The sequence below is a fragment of the Talpa occidentalis genome, unplaced genomic scaffold (genome assembly GCF_014898055.3).
Source record: "Talpa occidentalis isolate TD23 unplaced genomic scaffold, MPIMG_talOcc4v2.1, whole genome shotgun sequence".
Lineage (NCBI taxonomy): Eukaryota > Metazoa > Chordata > Mammalia > Eulipotyphla > Talpidae > Talpa > Talpa occidentalis.
The window spans coordinates 3,836,904-3,860,572 of NW_026555331.1; the positions used below are offsets into that span (position 1 = coordinate 3,836,904).

At 67.1% G+C, this 23,669-nt stretch overlaps 2 protein-coding genes across 8 annotated transcripts in view; one reads left to right on the forward strand and one right to left on the reverse strand.

The window, feature by feature from the left end:
- Window positions 1–4,280: 4,280 nt before the first annotated feature.
- On the reverse strand, window positions 4,281–13,859 carry CUNH8orf90 (chromosome unknown C8orf90 homolog). The gene is given in 6 exon segments (XM_054692793.1): window positions 4,281–4,375; window positions 10,923–10,997; window positions 11,000–11,296; window positions 12,255–12,260; window positions 13,774–13,796; window positions 13,798–13,859. Coding segments are annotated over 6 exon segments (549 nt in total). The 5' UTR covers window positions 13,851–13,859.
- A 5,922-nt stretch (window positions 13,860–19,781) lies between these two features.
- LOC119234921 (maestro heat-like repeat family member 5) overlaps window positions 19,782–23,669 on the forward strand; it is a 43,126-nt gene continuing 39,238 nt past the window's right edge. For all 7 annotated transcript variants that reach the window (XM_037498054.2, XM_037498326.2, XM_037498078.2 and 4 more), the window contains exon 1: window positions 19,782–19,898. In XM_037498054.2, the coding sequence (XP_037353951.1) occupies window positions 19,831–19,898 (68 nt within the window). In that variant the 5' untranslated portion in view covers window positions 19,782–19,830. The remainder of the gene's footprint in view (window positions 19,899–23,669) is intronic.

Consider the following 23,669-nt stretch of genomic DNA (forward strand, 5'->3'; position numbering starts at 1 on the left):
GGATGGAGGATGGATGGATGGAGGATGGATGGATGGATGGAGGATGGATGGATGGATGGATGGATGGATGGATGGATGATGGATGGATGGAGGATGGATGGATGGAGGATGGATGGATGGATGGATGGATGGAGGATGGATGGATGGATGGATGGATGGATGGATGGAGGATGGATGGATGGATGGAGGATGGATTGAGGATGGATGGATGGAGGATGGATGGATGGATGGAGGATGGATGGAGGATGGATGGATGGATGGATGGATGGATGGAGGATGGATGGATGGATGGATGGATGGATGGATGGATGGAGGATGGATGGATGGAGGATGGATGGATGGAGGATGGATGGATGGATGGAGGATGGATGGAGGATGGATGGATGGATGGATGGATGGATGGTGGATGGATGGATGGATGGATGGATGGATGGATGGATGGATGGAGGATGGATGGATGGATGGATGGATGGAGGATGGATGGATGGATGGATGGATGGATGGATGGATGGATGGAGGATGGATGGATGGAGGATGGAGGATGGATGGATGGATGGTGGAGGATGGATGCAGGATGGATGGAGGATGGATGGATGGAGGATGGATGGATGGTGGAGGATGGATGGATGGAGGATGATGGATGGATGCAGGATGGATGGAGAATGGCTGAGTCTCCCGCACCCATGCCAGCCTCGCGTGGGACCAGACCGGCCTAACCGTGGTCCCCTCTGCGCTCCGGCAGCCACTAGGCCCCTCCCCTCAGTTTTCTTACCGAAGGGAGGGGACAACAGCACCTGCCTGGCAGGTCCTTAAGAAGACATATGGCAGCATCTGGCACACAGTAGGTGCCTCACAAGCAGCAGCTGTTGTCTCTGCACCGGTGCCAGCAACACACGTGCCTCCCCTGAGCTGCTGTGTGCACCGCCAGCTCTGAGCCTGTCCGGGCCTCCGAGCCTCCCAGCCGCCCCCCGGAGGCAGCATATGTTCGCCGGCGCCAAGCTGCTATTTTTATGCAGCGTTTTCCTTCTGAGCTGAGCACCCCAGCACCCAGGGACGGGCCATCCCTGCCCTGTCGCTCCTGGGAGGGGCACTGAGCCGCAGGCCCCAGGAAGCCTCTAAATCCAGGAGGCGGGGGCTGGCGTCTTGGCAGACCCTCCGGAGGGCAGCGGCGGCATGGGAGGCCAGCAGCCCCCCATGTGGCCGCCTTCCAGCCTGTCCTGGGCCAGCTCCGCCCACTCCACAGCCACGCAGGGCCCGTCCACACTGGCCTGGGCGGGAGGAGGCGGGGCCCGTCCACTGTCCGCCAGGGGCCAGGCTCGGGTTTGGCCAAAGGTACCTGGGCGCCGGCAGAGGAGGGGCTCCTGGGAGTGGGAGGGGACTGTCGTGGGACTCAATGTGGGGAGCGCGGGATCCATGGCGCCCCCAGGTGCAGCCGCCACCGCTCGCTCGCTCAGGAGGAGGGTGCTGGTGCCCACCCTCCAAGGCGCCATGCCCCACCCTTCCCTCCCGGCCCTTATACCCCTGTGCGGACTCTGCCTCTCTTCTGTCCACTCTATGCCCCCCTGGATCCAGGCTGCCTTCAGGTCCACTGAGAGGGGGCCGGGGCCCCCATGAAAATCTCCTGGGGACCCCCAGCAGGAAGCTGGAACTCTGGGCCCAGCCCCAGTGCCTGGCCCTTCCTCGGGATGCCCAGCACAGCCACCCAGTGTTTTTTCCACACACCCCTCCACGAGGCCAGTCACCTGCCCTCCTCACTGTGGCTCCCCTTTAAAAACATCCATCCGAGATGCCCACAAGATGTCTGGTGCTCCCCTCAAACCCATCGCCCCAGCCCTCTGCCCAGGCTGGCTCGTGTGACGTGCTCCCCACCTCTGCCCGCGCCCCTCGCCCCTCCAACCCGCCCACGGGTTCCCGCTTCAGCACCTGGGCTCACGTCCAAGCCTCCGGCTCCACCTCGACCTTGACCCTGCTGGTCACAAGGCACTCGGGCAGCGGCCAGCTCTGTCCAGCCTCACGTCCAGCTCGTGGTGCCCTGCAGCGGGGGCAGGAGCAGGCGCTCCTGGGCTCTGGTGGACATCCAACAGCTGCAGGATGACCCTGAAGCCTCACCCGCCTCCTCACATGGACCTTCTCTGGGCTGGCCCTTGACCCTCCTCGGCCTGCTCCTGCCCAGTGCAGTGAAGACAGGGTGCCCCTAGGCACTCTGCGTGCCCGCCCACAAGACGGAGGGGCCAGTGTGCAGACCCCAGAATGGCACCCCCACCCCGGCCCCTGCTCACACAGCCCGTCTTCTGTCCACACGACCTGGCCTTCCATCATCATGTGGCGATGAGAAGCAGTTTCCATGACAACAGTCAGGCAGCCGCTCCATCTGGGGGGTCACCCTGAGAAATCGGCACTCTCGGTGAGGCCTGAGCTGCAGAACCCCACGTGGGGTCTCAGGAGGGCCCGCAGTGAGGGACGCTGGGCAGGAGGCAGGCCAGCTGCACGCCATGCTCCCACAGAGCCTGAACAGGTCAAACCCCTGCCAAGCCTCAGTGCCCCCCTAAAAAAAAACAAACACATTAGGCCCAGTTTTCTAAGGTTTGCAGGGAGATGATCATCCCCTGAACAAACTGGGACCATCTCTAGAATTTCTGGAAACACTGGTACTTTACACTCTCTGGACTTCAACCATTCTCCGTGAGGCAGGTGGGTGCTCCAGGCTCCAGAGGAGGAGGGCTAAGGGGGATGGCAGACGGGCAGACAGGCTACAACCGCCGCCTTCTCAGCAGAGGACATTGAAGCGAGTGCTCAGCTGCCAGCGCACGGGTTGCTGGTGGACTGCATTCCCCTGAGAACAGTCAACTCTTCCTCTGCCATGGAGACCCTGGAGGGCAGAGTCCTCTGTGAGGAGCCCCATGGAGGGTGGCCAGAGAATTGGGTCTGGCCCTCGGTCCCTAGTCTTCCAGGACCTGGAGCAGGACTCAGCACCAGGGGCTCTCCCTGCCCTCCTGGCCACAGTGCCCCCCATTTCCCTAGCAGTCCTGGGGCAGGTCAGGCAGGAGCCCAAAGCACCTGGACCAGACTCTGCCGCTGCCCACAGCCAGGGCCCAGCCCTGAGGGCTGTTGAGGAGCTGCCCACCCTGGGGGCAGAGAGATGCAGACCCCGTCCATGCACCCCAGCTGGGTGAGGGGGTTCCTGCCTCAGCCGCACAGCGGGTTCCTCTGGAAACCCTACAGTGACAGTGACTGCAGCGTCTCCCTCCCTGACCCGGACTGCGAGGTGGCTGGCTCCCCGCACGGCACCCCCCGTGCCCCTAAGAACCTGGGCCTCCGAGGCAGTGGGGCTCGGCTCACACCCGACGTCTCCCTGAGGAGCTGTGCCGCCCCAGGGAGCCCCCCCCACCCCAGCCCCCGCACCTGCCGGGGGGTGCTGTGGAGGAAGCGAGCTGAGGGCTGTGACGCTCCGGCCGGGCCCCCCGCGACACCTGGGAGCCGGCTGGGACGTCAGCGCCGCCGCCCCGCGGGAACCTCCAGGTCTCCGGGCTCCTAGACCACCTCCGCGAAACTTCGGTGTCTCAGCGAAGGACCAGATGGTGTTTTGAGCATTTTAATAAGAGCTATTCGCAGTGTCGCTGCCATAAAAAAATCCTGCTTAATGAGCAAATGCACGTCGGTAGCGAGTTAAAGGCGCTTGGATGTTTTAAATATTATGTACGTCGTGTTCGTGTTAACAAACCTGATTTTTAATTACACCTTCCCCTGCTGCCTGGCTAGGATGAGGGGGGAGAAAACCAGGCAAAACAGCGCGCTTTGCCGTCAGGAGCGACAGCCAGTTTCTCTGGCTCTCCCCTTCCAGACTCCGCCTGACGGCAGCACCGGCCCCAGAGCTCGGCGGGGACCCAGCAGCGTGCGGCCCGCCAGCCCCGCTCCTCAGCACACCCGAGGCGCGGCGTGCTCACCCCGAGCTCTGGCATGGTCACCCCGAGCCCGGACCCTGGCCATCTGGAGCCCCGACCCTGGTCAACCTGAGCCCTGACCCTGACCCCCCTGAGCCAGACCAAGTGCACAGATGAGAGCATCCCCTAGACACGCACAGAGGGCCCAGCCCCCTCTGCTGGCGCCCCTGCGGGCAGGAGCCAGGCTGGTCGGCCATGCAGGGAAGACCACGGGCCAGGGAACAGTGGCGTGGGGCGGGCGTGGAAGTCAGCCTCCCAACAAGAGGGCAGGCCCTCGGCTGGCCGTAGCGCCCCACACCTCCATGGAAACACAGGGACAGGCGCAGGAGACGCAGCTCCTTAGGGTGCCGGTGGCACCGGGAGAGCAGCCGTCACGTCAAGATAGCAGCCCAGGAGGACCACGGCCTGCGTGTGGAAGGACGCGGGGAGGCCGCCTGGAGGGCGCAGGGAGAGAGGAGGCATGGCCAGGAGCGCTCTGAGCCAGCGGGTGCAGAGGAGCGGGAGGGGAGGGCCGGGGTGCCAGTGCGGGCGTGGGCTGAGCTGCCGCAGGAGCCAGAGGCTCCCAGGCCTCCGTGGAGGGGCGCAGGGAACGGCCCCAACCGCAGCTGTTTCTCCCTGAGCCTCCTCGGTGCGCGGGGCAGGCCAGGAAGCTTGGGGAGGAAGAGGGACATCGGCAGCTGGCGGCCGGGCTGGGAGAGGAGCAGGTCTCCTGGCAGGAGTGGAGGGGTGACGTCCCTCTGGGGGGGGGGGCTGACCAGCCAGGAAGGGCGGGAGACACTGTCCTGCCTGCACCCGCACAGGCCCCTTAGGGTCAGGGGACCGGAGGACCTCAAGCAAGTGCCCTAAGTCCTCTCAGCCTCAATTTATTGGTAAAACAGGCCTAAATCCAGGGAGCTGGGAGAGTCGCCTGATGGGCGGGTGAGGGGGGAGCTGCAAAGGGCTCTGTGTTACCACCCAGCATGGGCCCCGCAGCCACGCCCGCAGCCACACGTGCGCAGGTGAGCCCCCCAGCCACGCCAGGGACGCACACGCACGCTCGCACATCCGCACGAGCAGGTGCGCACAGGCCGGCCTGCAGCAGCGCCCCGAGCGCGTGCTCAGCGGGTCCTGCCCCCGGCCCCTCACAGCCGCCGCCTCGCCCAGGGCGAGCAGGTCGGACTCGAGCCCCCGACGGTGGGAACATAACCACCGAATATTGCCGCCCCCCAAGATGCACTCCGTGCCCCGGAAGGCACCATGAGAGATGGAGGCGGCCCCGCGCCCCGCTCCATCCCACCCAGGTGACCCCAGCTCCCTCCAACTCACCCCACCACCGCAGCGGGGCCTCCCCGAAAGCCTGAGGACAGACAGGGTTCTGGGTGCACGCCAGACCTGGGCGGGGGGCTCGGCGGGGAGGGGCTCCCTCCCCCCTTCCCCAGCAGTAAGTGGTGGTTTTTAGAAAGTGTCAACTTATTCCCAGCTGTTGTTGCCAAAAAAAGAAAAAAACCCTCCTTGGCTTCAAGGAAACTCACAACAACTTCAGAAAAACGTGTGAGCAGGACGGATGCGCCCGCCGGCCTGAACACGGGGGTCTGCTGCCGAGGCCGGGGGCCCCGGGGCCCGGGGGGTGGGGCCTCGGGCGGGGGGAGCAGCCCGGGGGCCGGCAGGGCTCATTCCTGGAAGGAACCGTCTTTCCTTGCTCTTTATTCCCAGGAATAATGGCTCTTGACATAAATGACTCCCGCTAGCAATTAGCCGTGATGAATGCAGCGCGGGAGGAAGTGCCGTGGGGGGCGGGGGGCGAGCGCCTGTGCGCGGATTTGGCACCGAAGGGCATCGAAAGGGGGTGGGGGCTCCTTGGGACCTTTCCCAAGGCTTTGGCTCTTACCCTGGGAGTCGCCGAGCCCCCCAGCAGGTGACCCCCCTCCGGATCACCCGCCGCAGACGCGGGTGGTCTGAGCTTCCAGAAACACAATCCTGGCCCTGGGCTGGGGCCGCTGGGCTGAGCACCCGGGCGGCCTCCCTTTAATCTGAGCAAAGGCCAGGCCCGCCCTCGGAGAGGCACCTGCCACCCATTTCACAGACAGGCCAGAGCCCGCCGGGCCCCTCTGCCGGCCGTGGCGGCGTGCCTCAGTGTCCCCAGCTGGCCCGGGGCTGGGCTGCTCTCAGGCCCTCCGCCCCAGCCCCGCGCTCTCCTGGGGAGGCCTGGGTGTCGGAACCGCCCGCCCCAGGCCCCATCCTCCTGGATAGACCCCTCCCTGGACCCACCGCCCCGAGCCACCCACTTCCCAGTACCCGTCTGCCCCCAGATCCCAGCTCAGCCCCCTGGGGCGGGGAGAAGGCAAGCCGGGGGCGGCGCCTGCGTGGCCTGGCAGGGCTGCTAGCGGCAGGCACTCGGGGCTCCGGAGCCTCCTGGCAGGAGCAGCTGGACGGGGGCGGAAACGGTCTCCCGCCTGGCACCTCCCACACCCTACCCTGCCCCTCCGCCCCGAGAAGGACGCTCCGGCAAGTGTGAGCAAACCCGTCCACAGGAGAGAAGCCCAGCCCGCCAGCCCCACGCCTCTCCTGGGCATGCGCACGCCCTGAGGGGGCCCAGCACCCCGCCTGCCCTCGCTGTCCTGGCCGCTGTCCCGGCCGCGCCCCACGGCTCCCCACAGCTCCCCACGGCTCAGCAGGTGGAAACGCAGTCCAGCCCCGGGAGCCGGGACTCTCCTCCTGTATCCCCCGCACGCGTCCTGGCCGGCCCCAGGGAGGCCCCCGGCTCCGCAGCAGCCCTGCCTCCCGGCAGCCCAGGAGCTGTGCGGACAGACTCCTGCCCGGCCCGCGAGCCGCTGCACAGGTGGGCGCGTGTGTCTGCTGCTCCCAAGAGCAAACTGTCCCGGGGGGACCCTGCCCCTCTTACGAAAGCCTGTTCTGAGGCACCGAGACCACGTGGTCTCTCCACTCCGGACCCGGCCCAGGACGAGCCCGGGTCAGGTCCTGGCACGGGGACAGAGTGAACGGGGGGCGCACCGCCATGTCCGCCGCCCCCGCCCGGTCTCGGGGCCTCGGGGCTGCCACCTGTCCCCTCTCTGCCCTCCTGGCCTGCCCGGGCCCCTCTAAGCCACCCAGCGCCCCGAGAGAGCAGGTACCCCTCTGCCTGCGGCCCCAGGGGCCCAGGGACCCGTGGCCTCGCTCTCTGCGGGACCACCCGAGCTGGCCTGAGACCACCGGGCCCGGGGCTTCCCGCCGGGCTTCTCGCCTCTCCGGGACGGCCGTGGCGCCGAGCAGGCGAGGGCAGGGCCGGGGAGGGGCCGCTGCCCGCGCATCCTGCTCCGTCCACGCGGCCCTCCTAGCCTCCCGCTTCACCGAGTCGGTGCAGACCCAGGAAGCGCCTCGCCAGCGTCGCGCAGCCCGTGGCCGAGCGGGGGGCCGGGCCGGCGGGACAGCAGGCGTGTGCGGGCTGCAGGGAGCGGCCAGGGCGGAGGCCGTCGGCCGGCCCAGGGCCTGCTGGGAGCCGGACTCTGCGCTCGGCCCGACCCCGCCCGAGCCCCTGGCCAGGCAGCACGGCGGCCCCGCCGGCCTCTCCTGACTGCGGCCAGCGCTCCCGCGAGGCTGAACGCGGGCCGTGTCTGAAGGGGAGGGACTGAAGTGTGTCCTCGCTGCAGCTCAATTAATCCTCCATCGGAAATTCTATCACAATCAATTTGGGGAGCTGGCCGACATCATAACACAGCAATTAGGAACAACTTTCAACTCCCGGCTTCCTTTGAAGATTGTAATTGCAATTAATTAAACATCCTCGCTGCTCCTCGGAGCCTGCCCCTGAGGAAACTGGAGCGGGGTGGGGGGGGCGGGGCGGGGGACCCCGACCCCTGTTCCCAGCAGCCCAGGAATCAAACAGGGAGCAGGCGCCTCTGAGCACGGAGGACGTGGAGACTCCTGCTTCCCCTGTGAGGCGGAGCCCGGCTGCGGGCCTGGGAGCCTCGGGGTTCAGTGGCCCCCCTCTGCCCTCCCGGGGCCCCGCCTGCCTTAGGGGGAGCCCCATGCCGCCTGTCCCTCCACTCAGCAAGCCCTGAGCCAGGGGGCACATTCAGGAACTGTTCCCTGGGCTCCAGCAGCTCCAGCAGCCCGGCCGGCCATGCCCCTGCCCTCGTGGGGAGCTGCTCCCAGTGATGCAAACCCCCAACGGGGCCGGGCTCGCTGCAGGGCACAGAGGGGACGGTGCATTTGGGGGTGGACAGGAGAACAGGAAGCTCTGCTCCCGGGGGACACAGGGCCCTGGACAGAGGCGGCCGTCCTGGGCTGACACACGGGACCAGTAAGCGGCCCTGGGAGCGTGGGCAAGCCTGCTGGACACGGCTGCCCCCTCTGCGGCTTCCACGGGGCCGGGGCCTGGCTGCTGCCAACGCCACCCCCACCGCCGCTGAGCCCATGGCCCCGGAGGACGTGCTGATGGGGTGCCGTGGCAGAGGGGTCTCCTGGTCCCGGCCTGTCTCCTGGATCCTGGGCTGTCCTCGCTGCCCGCCCAGGGAGCACTGGAAGCACTGGGAGCACTGTGGTTACCCGGCCACGGCAGTCACGCCAGTTCAGCGTAGACCACGGCGCCGTGTCCTGGGAAGACGGTAGAATCTTCTAGCAAATCAGCAGGGGAAGGCACAGACAGGTGCTCCCACCCAGCTCCAAGCAAAACGTGCCCCTCCTCTTCCAAAGCGATTTGAAGTGGCGCTTGCTGCCCCGTCCCAGCATCCCAAGACCAGAGCCCGGCAGCCAGGGAAGACAGGAGGTGGCGGGCAGCTGCGGGGGGACAGCCCGAGAGGAGGGAGCCGTGGCCCGGGCACCCTGGGCCGCCTGGCAGCTGGAGGAAAGCAGCGAGGCAGGTGCCGGGCCCCCGCAGGCGGAGAGGCGGGAGGCTGACACCCCCGGCAGGAGCACCCCGCTCTCAGCTAGGGGACATGAGGACGCGTGTCCCCCCAAGTCACGGGCTCCCTGGCGCAGACAGTGTCGTCCCCAGCGCTGGACCCAGCGCTGATCAGACATGCAGGAAACAAATGAGATCATCGCTCTGCTTCACACGAAAGGGCAGAGGCCCTGCCCGGCCATCGCGTGGGAGCTGCGCCGCCAAGTGAAGGAGGAAATGGGTGACTGCAGGGAAAGGTGAGCCCCGGGGGCAAATCCCAGCCCTCTCGCCCCCGCCCTGGCGGCTGGCGCTGGGCGCGCAGCCATCGCTCCGTCGCCCCTGGCTGCGGGCTGGCCCGGGAAACACGGGCCGGGTCAACCTGAGCCCTGGATCAAGCCTGACAGGAGGTTCAGTCTATTTCTGAACCAACCATTTCTGGATGTTTTGTGGCTTCCGCCCACCGGGCCGGGCTCTGTGGCGACCACGTGGAAGGCCGCTGGCAAGGCCATTCCTCTCCCGGATCTCAGTTTCCTCATCTGTCCACGGACCTCACAGAACTGAAGTGAGGATGAAGTGACACTCTGGAAGCCAGAGCAGCGGGTCCCGGTGGCGCCCTGCCGTTGAAGGAAGCGGCTGCCACGGCCCACGCGTCTCCCTGCCTGCCGGCTCCGCCTGCCCCGCGCCGCTGCGCCAGCCTGATCTCAAAGCCCTGGCTCCTGCCCGTCTTTCCTGCCCGTGCCGCCCTCTGCCTGGACCACTGCCGTGTTTGCAGGATCATCCTTCCACCTGCAGTTTAAAGGCCTCCTCCTCCAGGAAGCCCTCCTGACCACCTGGCTGCCCTTCTCATTTTCTTCACGGGGGTGTTGGCTGTGCTCTGCCTTTTTCTCTTTCCCTTCACATCCGTTTCTTCTGCGGTTATTCATTCCGAGCTTTGGTGCCATCGGCCAGCGTTTCAGGAACTAGTGGTAAAAGGGCCACATTTATCTCCAACCTGTCACAGGCTAATACTTTCATAAATGACATCAAAAATACTTTTCTAGGAAAGTTTCTACTTTTAAAAACATACTAAATATAAGCCCCAAAATCTTATTGTTACTCTCTACAGGCCTAAGAGGCGCTGTCGCTGAGTTATGTAAGTTCCTGACTCGCTCCTCTCTGTGGTTGTGGGGGTGCATGCTCGCCCGGCAGGGGCCGCCAGCACCCCCAGGGGCTGTGATCCCATGCTGGGGTGCTGTCCGGGTGGGGCGGCCAGGGCAGGTCCCCGCTGTGGCCCAGGGTCCTCTGTGGGACCCCGCCAGCACTCAGGGCGGCGGGCTGCACGTCCCACGCCACGGACTCGCCCTCGGCTGTGTCCCCAAGAATCCCCTCCCAGTCCACGCCCGGCCGCTCACCTGCTGGGGTGGCTGACACCCCGGGCCCTCGGGACTGCTGCCCCGCAACCCCCACGCGGAGGCCCCCATGCGGGTCATCTCTGCAAAGGTGGACAGGGACGAGCTGGGGACCGCCCGGGAGGGGAGGCAGCCCAGGCCTTCTCGGGACCGGGCCTCGTCTCCTCCCCAGGTGCGCACAGCCTGTGGCCGGTCTCCGGAGCCCGAGGCTTTGGAGAAACACCTCCGCCCACGCGGCGACTATAAATAACTCCCGGACGCGGGCAGAGACCCCGGGGCCGCCGCGCTGCGCCAGCGCCCGGCCCAGCCCGGCCAGACCCCGCAGGGAGCCCGGTCACCCGGCTCCGGCTCCAGGCAGCGCGGGGTCCTCGGCCGTGGCTCCGCAGGCGGCCGGAGCGGGAGGGCAGCCATGGGCGGCGGGCAGGCCCGCGGCTCTCCCTGCCCACAGCCCGCGGCGGCGCCCGGCACCCTCCCCGGGCCCGCCCGCCGCCGCCGAGGCCGGCAGCCCCTGGGGGAGTGGACTGAGCCGCACACGGAGCCGGAGCCGGCGCGAGCGGCTGTTCCCGCGGGGGACGGGTCAGGCCGGCCGGCGGTCCGCGAGTCCAGGAGGCGCGGCGGCGGGCGGGGAGCACCTTTATTCGCGGGGCGCGGGCGCGGGCGGGGCGCCGCCGGGGGGCGCGGGGCGCGGCGGGCCGGGGGCGCGGGGGCGCGGGGGGCGCGGGGGCGCCGCGGGGCCCGGCGCCAGCAGCACGAGCCCGGCCGGGGGCCCCGCGAGGCTGCGCGCCAGGCGCTCCAGGCGCCGCTTGCGCTCGGCGCGCGCGCCGTGGCGAGCAGGGGCCGCAGCAGCGCGGGGGGCGGCGCGCGCGGGCCCCGCAGCAGGAAGTCGAAGCCCGCGCGGTCCCGGGGGTCGTAGAAGAGCGGCCCGCGCGCGGGGTCCGGCCCGGCCGGCCAGGCGAACGGGAAGGGCAGCGTGAAGTCCTCGGTCAGCACGCGGATGGCGAAGTCGTCGTCCTTGCCCAGCGCGCGGTAGGCGCGCCCGATGCCGCGGAAGTGCGCGGCCCAGCGCCCCGCGTCCCCGCCGTAGATGTCCGGGAAGCGCGGGGGCGCCGCTCCTGCGGGGGGGTCAGGCTCAGGGGGGCCCCCACGGGGGAGGGGCCCACGGGGGAGGGGGCCCACGGGGGAGGGGGACCCACGGGGGAGGAGGGACTCCACGGGGGAGGGGGACCCCACGGGGGAGGGGGACCCTCACGGGGGAGGGGCCCACGGGGGAGGAGGGCCCACGGGGGAGGGGGACCCCACGGGGGAGGGGGACCCTCACGGGGGAGGGGGACCCTCACGGGGGAGGGGGCCCACGGGGGAGGGGGACCCACGGGGGAGGAGGGACTCCACGGGGGAGGGGGACCCCACGGGGGAGGGGACCCCACGGGGGAGGTGGGCCCACGGGGGAGGGGGACACATGGGGGAGGGGGACCCCACGGGGGAAGGGGACCCCATGGGGGAGGGGGACCCCACGGGGGAGGGGGACACACAGGGGGAGGGGGACACACGGTGGGGGAGGAGGGACCCCAGGGGGGAGGGGGCCCACGGGGGAGGGGGACCCCACGGGGGAGGGGGACCCCACGGGGGAGGGGGCCCACGGGGGAGGAGGGACCCCAGGGGGAGGGGGCCCACGGGGGAGGGGGACCCCACGGGGGAGGGGGCCCACGGGGGAGGAGGGCCCACGGGGGAGGGGGACCCCACGGGGGAGGGGGACCCCACGGGGGAGGTGGGCCCACGGGGGAGGGGGACACATGGGGGAAGGGGACCCCCATGGGGGAGGGGGACCCCACGGGGGAGGGGGACACACAGGGGGAGGGGGACACACGGTGGGGGAGGAGGGACCCCAGGGGGGAGGGGGCCCACGGGGGAGGGAGACCCCACGGGGGAGGGGACACACGGGGGAGGGGGACCCCACGGGGGAGGGGGCCCACGGGGGAGGAGGGACCCCAGGGGGGAGGGGCCCACGGGGGAGGGGGACCCCACGGGGAGGGGGCCCACGGGGGAGGAGGGCCCCCCACTGCACTGAACCGGGACCTGTGGTGCTGCGAGCAGCGGGTGGGGTGGAGGGAGGGGCCGCCAGGCTGTCCAGGCGGGGTGGGGCGCGGAGGGCTCCAGTCCAGCAGGTGGAACCCATGGGGTTTGCTGATGGGGGCAGCACGAGGGCGGTGGAAAAAGGAAAACACCCTGCACTAAAGCTGGGGTCGACTGAGGGGGCGCGGGCTGGGGTGGACAGTCAAGGCCCACCTTGGGGGGGAAGTGCAGAGGGCGGGGAAGGCCCCTGTGGAGCTGGACAGCTGGGGGGATGAGACCCAGGGTTGGGGGGAGCCAGGGGAACCCCAGAAGCCAGCCTGGTCTTTGCATCCCGGCCAGCAGTAAGCAGGGGTTCAGGGAAGCGGGGAGGTCCTGAGCCACGGGCTGCCCGCGGTCGCAGCAGACGGGGTCTGAGAAACGCCTGGGTCAGCAGCGCGGAGGCCAGAGCCAGAGCCGCCCGCGCGGAGGGGAACAGCTGAGGCCACGGGCTTCGGGAGCAAACGGGGGGCAGGCGGGTGCCCGCGTCTGAGCAGCCCCTGCCGGGCGCTCGCTGCCGCGCGACGGGAGGCGAGGTCAGGGGACGGGCAGGTCGGAGCTTTCCTGCCGGTGGAGAGGCCGGGGAGGGAGCCGTGTCCTGACGAGGGAGGGGCGGCCGGGCCGCGGCGGGGCGGGGAGGAGCTGGGGTGACGGAGAGCGGCCTTGGCCAGGAGCGGGGAGGACGGTGCGGGGTGCAGTGCGGGGACAGCCCTGGGTGCGGCTGCGGGGGGCCCGGGGCAGGGCCCGAGGGGCCTGTCTCCACGGTTGGTGGAAAAGGGAGCAAGGCCCGAAGCCGGGGAGGGCGCGGCTAGAGGGGTGCAGGGTGCGGCAGCAGGGGGGGCGAGTGGACGGGAGGATGGCAGGGGCGGCATCCCAGGCCCGCAGGCTGGCGCTGGTCAGGGAGGTGGCGCGAGCATCTCCCCAGCTCCGGTCAGCCGCGCGGGTGCCGCCGCCGGGGGTGGGGGCGCCGGGCCGCACAGCGGAACAGGAGGGGAGGTGTGGGGTGGGCCAGGGGCGGCAGAGCCGGTGACCAGGCGGGAGCTTGGGAGAGGCCAGGCGCGGGGGCGGGCCAGGCCGGGCTCCCGTGCGGTGCCTGGCGAGGGGGGTCTGGCCGAGGACGGGGGTCTGGGGCCGAGGGGCGAGGGAGGGGCGTAATCCCCGGTGCTGCGGGCAGGGTCAGTGCCGAGTCAGAAATCCAGGGAGGCCGGGGGTGCCCAGGCGGGGGCTGTGGTGTGTCCTGCGGACCTGGGAGCCGGCGCTGCTCTTGGGCGGGGTGGGTGAGGAGAATGTTCTGGAAGAAGTTCTGAGGACGCTGCAGGCCTCAGGCTCCAAGGGCTGAGGGGCAGCCGGCTCCAGAAGACGAGGAGGAGACGCGGGCCCCACATGCCACCCCCGGGCCCTGCAGACCCAGCCCAGGAGGCGGGCGGGTGGCTGCGTCGCCTCCCCAGAGCCCCAGCGCTCGGCGCCCCTGCTCCCCCACCGTGGGTCTCACCTGGAGTGGCCCCGTGAGGGGGGCAGGCCTGTGGGGCTGGGGTCCCCAGAGCAGGGGGAGGCCATGCCGGCAGCGTCAGGCCTGTGTACCTGGCTGCCAGGAGACGGCCGGGCGGAAAGAACCTTGCGTTTAAAGGGACCCCACCCGGGAGGGCGGGGCCGGCTCGTGGGGGGGGCCGGGGCCTGCCCCCAGCACCCCTGCAGCCGCTCACCCGCCCTACTCAGGAGCCACGGCCAACCCCCCCGCGCTGGGAGACCTGGGCCTGTCCCCACCCGCCTCCGGGCCGGGCCCACTCGCTCCTGCCCCTGCCGAGACCAGCCTGCCGGGTCTCGCGTGGGCTCCCGGCTGGAGAGCCCGCTGTCCCGGAGGCCGGCTGCCGTCCCCGCCGTGGGCAGCCACATGCATCCCCCGTGCCCGGGCCAGGCCGGCGGCCCATCTTTGGCTTCCAGTCACCACGGTGCGGGTGAGGCTGGGCCTGCCCTCAACATGCCAGTATTGGTTTGGGCCCCGAGTGGACGCGGGCTGAGGACAGAGCCGTGAAGGGTGACCGTGCCCCTGCCCGGGAGCAACTTGCCTCCGGGCAGCTTTGAGACCACAGGGTGGCCGCAGAGTGACCCTCAGGCCAGGCCTCGGGCCAGGGCACCCCAACCTTCAAGTGTCTGGGGTGCCACTCCCCAACACCTGTGGCCTGCGAGCAGGTCCAGTGACAAAAGACGCCCCTGGTGTAGACCTGGGGGTGCTCAAGATGCCCCCAGGCCAGACCTGGACCCCGAGCTGTGAAAGGGAGAGAGGCCCCCTGGGCACAAGCCACGCGGTGCCCCACTGCACACCGGACTGCTGGACCCGCCCGACGGCCGGGGACCGCGCCAGTGCTCTCCGCGCGGCGACGCAGGCTGGGAGTCGAGTCGCTCTGCTGCCGCAGAGGGGCCGGCCAGCGCCCCATGGCGCCCAAGGGCCCAGCCTGGGAGGGACACTTCCAGCCCCAGTGATGAAGACGAGCCGTCCGGGTCTGGCTCCCGGGGCCTGCTGCACCCACGTCCCGGGGCCACGCGCGGACACCCAGGCACCAGACAAGACCGGCCGTGCCCTCCCTGTCTCCGCCCCTGTGCTCCACAGCCTCCTCCGCCGTGTGCGGCTGGGAACCCCGCTGCCTCCCCCCTGTAAGGGTGCAGGTGGCTCTGCCTGGGGACCCCATCAGAAGATTCTGGATGTTATCGTAGCCACAAAGACCTTTCCTGCCACACAAGGTGACCATGGCAGTTTGCAGGGCCTGGAACGCCGGTGTCTGTGAGGGCCGTGACTCGGCCTCCACCACACCCAGAGCGTGGACATGAGCAGAGGTCAGCTGGGAAGTGACCCCAGAGAACCCCTAGAGGCCAGAGGGAGGCCAATCAAGGGTGTATTCAGGCAAGATATCTGGGACCAGTGGGCTTCACCCCCCAAGCTGCTCCCCACCCACCCCACCCCCTGGGCTGCTCCCTGGCCCCTGCCGCAGATGGCCAGAGAGCCCCTCAGACAAAGCCGCAGGGGTCGGCACTTCAAGTCCAGAGACAGTCAGTGCCCGTGTGATGGGGCAGTACCAGCTGCACCCAGTCCCTGGCATAGAGCTTACAGCCCAGCGGAGCGGGGATAAGAGACAAGGCAACCAACATTTATCAGCTGTAATGGGGCTGCGGGGCCAGCAGGGAGCCGTGATGGCGGTGGGGGGGACACGGGCCTCCCCAGGCCGGGGCTGCCTCTTGGGGAGCACCTTGGAAGCTGAGGGTGTGGGCCGTACGTCCTGTGGAGGGAGGAAGGTCTGGGGGGGCTGCCCATGCCAAGGTCCTGTGGCAGGGAACACAGGCTACAGGTGCAGTGATCAGGGACACGGGCTGCAGGGGCAGAGACCAGGGACACGGGCTGCAGGGGCAGTGACCAGGGACACGGGCTACAGGGGCAGAGACCAGGGACACGGGCTGCAGGGGCAGAGACCAGGGACACGGGCTGCAGGGACAGTGACCAGGGACACGGGCTGCAGGGACAGTGACCAGGGACACGGGCTGCAGGGGCAGTGACCAGGGACACGGGCTGCAGGGACAGTGACCAGGGACACGGGCTGCAGGGGCGGTGACCAGGGACACGGGCTGCAGGGGCAGTGACCAGGGACACGGGCTGCAGGGGCAGAGACCAGGGACACGGGCTGCAGGGGCGGTGACCAGGGACACAGGCTGCAGGTGCAGAGACCAGGGACACGGGCTGCAGGGGCAGAGACCAGGGACACGGGCTGCAGGGGCAGAGACCAGGGACACGGGCTGCAGGCCCTAAAGATCAACCCAGCCGGGGCCCCAGGGTGAGCGGCCCAGGACGGGTGAGGGCACCAAGTGGGCTGGGGAGACGGGCAGGGCCCACCCTTCTCCAGCCTGGGACTCGACACCCCCGACCCCTCCATCACAGCCACCCTTCCCAGCAGCTCCCCCACTGCGTGGCTCCCCTGCCCGGCCTCCCATCGGGAGAAACAGTGGAGTCGGGGGCCGGGCAGGGAGAGCAGCAGGACAGAGGCCTGCAGGGTAGGGGCCCAGAGGCCGAGGAGGAGGGGCAGCAGGCCTGCTGGACTTGCGGGGCTCCATCCACGCTCCCCGATAATCCCCTCTGAGCGCTGCCGCCGCCTCCGAGTTATTTTTAAAATCTCATTTTCAGAGAGTGGAGGAGAAAACCTCTTTCTTTTGCCTTTTTCACCCTCTTTTTCTGTGGAAGATTAGGAAGGGGTGTGGAGGGAGGAGGGAGGCCCAGGAACACCCCAGAAGACCAGGAGGCCTCGTCGGGCAGCACCCCTGCTAGGGGACGCGGGGTGCTGCCGGCTGCCCCAGCCCAAGGGCCCAGACTCAGGCATAGGACCCCTCCCCGGGAGCCTCTGCGGGGTTCCCCCCACCTACAGGAGCTCGTGGGTGCCCACTGTACGCTGGGATACTGGGGCGGGGGGGACCTCAGATCTCTACCTTCATGGGGCACGGGCGTCCTGAGACCCTGGTTTGGGGCCAAGCACCCGTGGGGGAGGGGCTTGGGGCGCAGGCCTGGGGGAGGGGCACGCGCCTGTTTGGGGCGCCAGCAAGGCCCTGAGCAGTGACCGAAGAGCAAGGAGGGTCCTGCAGGGCAGCGAGCCAGGTGGGCTGGCTGACGGGACGGACCCGGCGGGACCTCGTGCGCCCGTGGGGTTGGGGGTACTCTGGCCGCCACCCTGCAGGAGGCTCAGGGTGGGGTGTAACTCCCCAAGCCCCAAAGTGCGGAGCTAACTCTAGCCCCGGCCCTAGAAGGGCCAAGGGGATCCCCCCCACCCCTGGGGCTGCACTGGGGTGCTGGGTGGTTTCAGAGCTCACAGGAGGGTGTCAGGCGTTTCATCCCGGCCCACTGTGCTCCCAGAACGGGGCCCAGGAAGGTGACCTCTCTGCCCGCACCTGGCGGCCCCACGTGCCTCTTGGGGCGCCCAGTGTGACCCAGAGCCCAGCGAGCCCACGGGGACCAGCCTGTCGGGGGGTGGGGGCGGGGGGCTGGGCGCCACAGAGGTGTGGGGGCGGGGTTGTGTGTTGAATCAGAGCAACGGCAGTTGCTGAAGACATTCACGGGGTGCCGTCATATATGTGGGGAGACCAGGGCATGGAGCCGTGGGGGGAGCAGCCTCCACTGCAGATGAGGCAGCGCAGGCAGGAGCAGGCCAGGGGGTGGGGAGGAAGCTGCAGGGAGTGGGCTCCAGCCACCCCCCAGCTGGGCCGGACACGCCCTGAAGGCTCCAGGGGCTCGGCGGGAGGGTCCCGGCAGGGGTTGGCAGGGGGGGTCTTGCTGAGCTGGCTTCACCCGGAGGTTCCCGGAGGGCTCCTGAGAAGGGTCGGGCAGGCAGAGCGTGGTCTGGCAGAGGCGTGGAGGGCACCAGGCGGCAGGCCTGACCCTGGAGGGGCAGGAGGTATTGAGAGGGGCAGGGGGAAGGCTTTGGGGAGCAGGGAAGGGGGTCTGCGGCGTCAGGGCCAGGCCCCCTCCTCTTTGAGGCAGTAACAGCAGGAGCTGGGGGCACCAAGACCCCGTGCCAAGGCGAGGAGGTGGGTGTGAGCCGGAGCTGCCCAGGGCTGCCCGTCCAGGTGTCCCCGGTGCTGGGCAGAGAGACGCCAGGCCCCGGGCAGCACCCCCAGGCTGGGGAGCCGCAGGACAGCAGAGGCGGCACCTCAGGGAGCCCGCCAGGCCTCTCCGCGCGCAGCCTGGGCCTGCAGCGCCACCTGCTGACCGCGCGCGGAGGCACGGTGGGCGGGCCTGGGGGAGCTGCGTGCCCTGGGGAGGGGTCTCTGGAGGTTCCAGGAGCCCCACCTCACCCTGGCCTGGGGTCCGGGGGCCTGAGCTTGAGCCCCGACTCCACCGCAGACTGCTGCGTGACCTCCACGCGACGGCTCGCCCCCTCTGAGCCTCTTCCCAGCCCAGATGTTGAGAAGCAGTTGCGGGGCGGCCACATCCAGCAGAGGCAGTGTCCGGTGCTGCCGCCCCAGGGGCGCCCCGATTCCTGCGGGGTTCGCGGGAGACAGCAGAGCATGGTGCCGGGCCGCCGTGACCCTGACACATCGCCTTTTCAAATGGGCGAGGTCAGCAGCTGGGCACATCCGTCCCCGGAGGCCCGCCCGCCGTGCCCATCCCGCGTGCCGTCCCTCGTGGGGACCCGCAGGACCTGGACCTCCGCCTCAGGGAAAGCTCAGCTCACCCTGCAGGGCTGGCTGGAAGGTCCCGCGGAAAGGAGAGTGGACAGCTGCGTCGCCACGTCGCAGGGCCCAGGGGCCGTGGGAGGGTCAGGGGCCTCCCTCCACTTGCCCCTGTGTCCCCCTGGCCCCGGGTGTCCTAAGGCAGGGGTGTGGCCGCCCCCTGGGGATCAGCTCCCAGCCCGGGCCTCCGCCCTGGCCCCGACTCTGAATGCCCAAGGCAGGGGAGCAGACAGTTGCCCGGTGGGGCTGGCATATGCTTAGCAACGCTTCTCCGCACCACGGCCCCGGCCTGAGGCGCAGCCCCCCCGCCCCAGGCGCAGCGCCCCACGGGCTGAATCCCGCCACCCCTGGCGCCACCAGACCAGGGCGTGGGGAGAGACGCACGGGGCTCAGCGCTGCGCGCTCACCGGCAGCCGCACGGACATGAGTAACCCCAGAGCCAGGGTGACCCCGGGCCCAGCAGGACGGCCGCTGGCACCCGGAAGCCCCCCGCTAGGGGTGGCCCCCAAAGCTCCTCGCTGGCTTCCGGGGCCTCCTTCACGGAGGGAAGCACAGACCCAGTTGTGTTGTAATTAATGTGCTGTTTCCTCACACCCTGTCCGTTTCGGGACAGAACTTCACTCTCCCGTCAGGGGCGGCCCCGAGTTCTGCCCCCGCCACAGCCCGCGACCCATCACGGCCGTCCCCTGGCTCGGCCCCGCTCCCCGCTCCCCTGCTGGACACCTCAGATCTCTGGCCAGCTGCAGGCTTTGTCCCTCCCGACCCTTGGTTCGGCTGCCCCGAGTCCCGCCTGCAAGTGGCACCATCGATGTTTCTCGCGCTGCTCCCGACGGAGCTCGTTTAGTGCCGCCCCTCCAGCTCCATCCACGTGGCCGCCAGCGGACGAGTTGGTCCCTCCTGGCCGCTGAGCGTGCTCCACGGTCGGGCTCCGCTTCGCCACCCCCTCGGCTGCACATGTTTCTGGGGACGCAGGAACCCGCTGTGGGCGCGGGCCCCGAGCGCCGGACAGTCGCGCCCAGCGGGCTCCACGCCTTGCAGGACACAGCGGCGGCCGGGGGGGAGGGTGTCGTGCACACGTGCATGCCACACGCACAGGCACAGGCACACGCACACGCAGGCACATACACGCCCACGCGGGCACACGCGTGGGCACACACAGGTACACACAGGCTCACGCGCGTGCTGTGCCCGGGGCAGCGTCCAGTTCCGCGCGCCGTGCTGGGAAGGGCCGGGCGCTGAACCCATTGTGACCTCACGCGAGGCCGGGGTGGGGCGCGAGAGGCCGCGGGCGAGGACGGAGCTGGCAGCGGGGCTCGGGCCTCCCAACGCCAACATGGACCAGCGGCGGCTGGAGAAGCCTCGCAGCTACACCACGTCGTCAGCCACGTCCCAGAACCCCAGGTCAGCCCGGCCCGGCCGCACGTGGGGTCCCGGAAGGCACGCTGGCACCTGGTCGCCCGCCTCTCCCCTGTCGGGAACCCGGCCCCCTGGCACGGGTGGGCTGGCCCGCCGAGCGCGGAGGGGTCCTGAGCCAGGGCGGCCTGGGGGCCTGGGGGCCTGGGGGCCTGGGGCCGGGCCTGCACCCACACCCCGAAGGGTGAGAGGAGGCGGAGGAGGGGGACGCCGTGGTCGCCCCGTGTGGCCGTCGGTGGCGTGCGAGGGCCAGAGGCATGGACGGCGCGGCCGGCCTCCTCCTCCCCGCGTGCCCGTGTGGCCAGACGCGCGGTGCCTGCTTCCCCGACCTCGGCTGCTTCACCCGCGAGCAGAGACGACACAGCGCAGTCCTCAAGTCTAAGGGACGTGCGTCCAGGGCCCCTCGGCCCCCGCGCCCGGCGACCCCTCGTCCCAGCCGAGCCTCTCCGGGTACCCTGGGCAGGCCGCGGTGTCCCAGGAGCTCCCTGCACTGCCTCTGAGGGTCCCGCGGCCCCTGCAGGAGCATTTCCACCTCCCCGCCCCCCGGGCTCCTCCCAGGCAAGAAAAGCTCCCCCTGCAGCTGTCGCCTGACTGTGCTGCTGACATTTTCCCGCATCTAAAGCTCCGTTTAGCTGCGGGGCTGGGAGGTTGTCTGGGGCTCAACCTGCTGGGCCAGAGCAAGGCCTGGCTCTCCCGGGAGAGGCCTGTGGGGGCGGCACCGTCCTGCCTTGGGGCAGCAGGGAAGTGGCGGGTTTTCTGCAAGGGCGCGAGAAGCAGGGGGCTCGGGGAGGGTCAGCCGCGGGACAGCCGGGAGACGGGGCCGGGCCTGCTCTGACCCGGGGCCTCCATGCAGAGGCTGTGTGTCCGGGCCCGGTGGCTGCCCCTGTCTGGTCGGCTGGGGAGGGGACGGCAGGCACCGGGGTGAGCGAGATGGGGGGGACCCGCCAGGGACACCAGGCATCCCTGGGGCGTCGCAAGGAAAAGGACCAGGGTCCATCTGCGTTGCCTCCGGGGACCCAGGGGCTCAGGGGCAGCAGAGAGGGCATCGGTCCACTCGGCGGGAGGAGGTGCCGACCCTAGAGCGCCCCTCCCAAGGCAAGAAGGCTGAAGTAGTGCCTCCAGGTAACAATTGACCGAAGACCTGGAGGGCCTGAGGGATGAGCCAAGCAGCTGGCGGGGCGGGGGTGCTCCCCAGAGTGGAGGCAGAGCCAGTGCAAAGGCCCTGGGGTGGAAGGGCCTCGTGGTGTGGGGGTCGGCAGGAGTTCTCTGCTAAGGGGGGGCAGGCAAGAGACACAGGAACTCGGATCGGGGGAGGCAGGCGGGCTTGCGCTGGGACAGCTTGATTTCTTCTTTATTGCAGTGACTTTCCATGCAGTGAACCTCGCGCGCTCTCATGCTGCTTTGCAAGTTTTGACGAGCTGGTGCAGGGCGTCCCCACCAGCGCCAGCCAGATAGGAAACATCTCCCCAGATCCTCCCAGGCCCCCTTCGTGGTTAACCTCCCCCATAGTTTCACCGTTTTCTGAGTGTGCTCAAGTGTCTTCCACAGAGTGCGGCCGTGTCTCGGGGTGCTCTATGGGTGTCCCCCTGTCTTTGCACATTCACCGGAGGAGACGAGTGCTTGCGGCTGGGCGCCCAGGGGCCGCTGTAAACATGTGTGTGCACTTTTTCGTGTGCGCCTCAGTTGTCATCTCACCGTGTGAACTCCGAGGGGCGGAACGGATGACGGGGCATTAAATCGACACTTGCCTTTCCAGGGGCGCAGTGGGCCAGCTCCCCGCCGTCCACAGCGGGCCCCTCTGCGTCCCCGCCACGGCGGGTGGGAACGGACCTGAGCGCTGCTGGTCAGCTCTGCACCCATCACCTCACAGTCTTTAGCGCTCTTGCCTATGGTACATTTTGGTTTCAAGTCTTGATTGTTTTTTGCTAATCCATAAAGCTGTGATGAAGTTCTGCAGACTATTTGCAGATTTGCTAAACCCACTTTTGGTTGTGGTAGATTTTTTTTTTTTGTAGGTCCTTTGGAATTTTCCATTTTGATATAAGATATAGTTTGTTTCTTCTTTCGAGTCTGTATGCTTTTTTCTTAATTTTTTTGCATTGACTAAACCCAGTTTTGCGTCTTTCCGTCTTTCACCGAGCACCATGACCTCTGAGGTCAGCCGTAAGATGTTTATAGAAACTCTCTGTTGGGTAGACAGTTCTCAATTCTTGTTTTTCTTATGAATAGACGTCGAATTTATCAAATGCTTCCTCTGCCTCTATTGAGGTGATTCCGTGGCTCTCCCCCACATCCAACAACACGAATAACATTTATTCATTTCAAATGTTCAACCAGCCTTGCATTCCTCAGATAAACCCCACCTGATCACAATGAATAAACATTTCGATACATTCCAGATTCTTGTGTTAAGAACGTCTGCAATGTCTCTGCGTGTCCCTGGTGTCCGGGTAATGCTCACCTCACTGAGAATGTTCCTGAAGAATATTTGGAGTATTGGTATCATTCCTCCCTTAAATGCTTGGTGGTGTTCAAGAGGGTGAAGCCAATGGCATCTAACGTTTTCTTTACAGGAAGGTCTTCAGCTGCAATTTGATGTTTACAAGATATGTAAAGCTTTTCTGGTAATTTCCTGCTGCTTGAGTGAGCTTTGATATTTTAAGACTTTCAGGAATTTGTCTGTTTCATCTAAGTTGTTAAGTTAATCAGCATTAAGTTGTTTCTAATACCCCCTGATCTTTTTTATGTCTTTAGGGCATTCAGTGATATACCTGCTCTTATTCTGCTGTTCTCTGTGTCTCTCTCTTTTTTTTTTTTTTAAAGATTTATTTATTTATTTATGCAAGCACTGGGTACAGTCAGAAGCGCGGGAGGGTGAGAGAATTCACCAGAGCCAGAGCGGGGAGCAGAGCAGGCAGAAGGACCGAAGGACACTGCTGAGGGGAGCAGCGGGCGGCAGGAGAGGTCTGCGCGCCATGTGGGACCCTCCTCCGGTGGCCGGGGATCGAACCGGCGCTGCAGAGGCTGCGGGCAGCTTCGCAGCCCAGCGCTCAACCGCTGTGCCACCAGGGGAGGCCCTGTGTCTCTATTTTTATTCTAATAAATCGTGCTGGAGGCTTATCAAAATGTGTTATCTTCTCAAAGGACCTGTGTTTTGTTTCACAGATTTTTCTGTTTTCTATTTCATTTGTTTCTGCTCTACTTTTTATTATTTTTTTCTAATTGTGTTTAACTTGTATTTCCAATTTTTGAGGTGAAAGGTTAAGTCGGTGCTATCAGAGCTTTAGTCTTCCTAAGACTGTAAATTTTAACGCTGGACGGTCTCCCCCCAGCACCGTCCTCACTGCACCCTACACTTTGTTTTCACTTTCATCCCATTCAAAACATGTTTTCCTTTCACCTTTGGTTTCTTCTTGACCCATGTATTCTTTAAAAGTTTATGTGGTTTCCAAATCCTTGGATATTTTTCATTTATCTCGATTTCTAATTTTTGGTTTCTAATTTAATTCTGCTGTCGTCAGACAGTGTGCTTTGTGTGATCTGAATCTTTCCAATGTTTGAGTCTTGCGTACAGCCTGGTCATAGCCAATCGTGTTCAATGTCCCACCTGCGTTTGAAAAGAGCACGTGCTCCTGCGTTGAAAGATGGAGAGCTGTGCGAGCGCCAGTTAGGTCACGTTAAGAGTTTTGTTCGTATCTTCCATATCTTTCATGATTATCTCTTCTCTATCAATTGCTGAGAGGGGGGGTTTGAAATCTT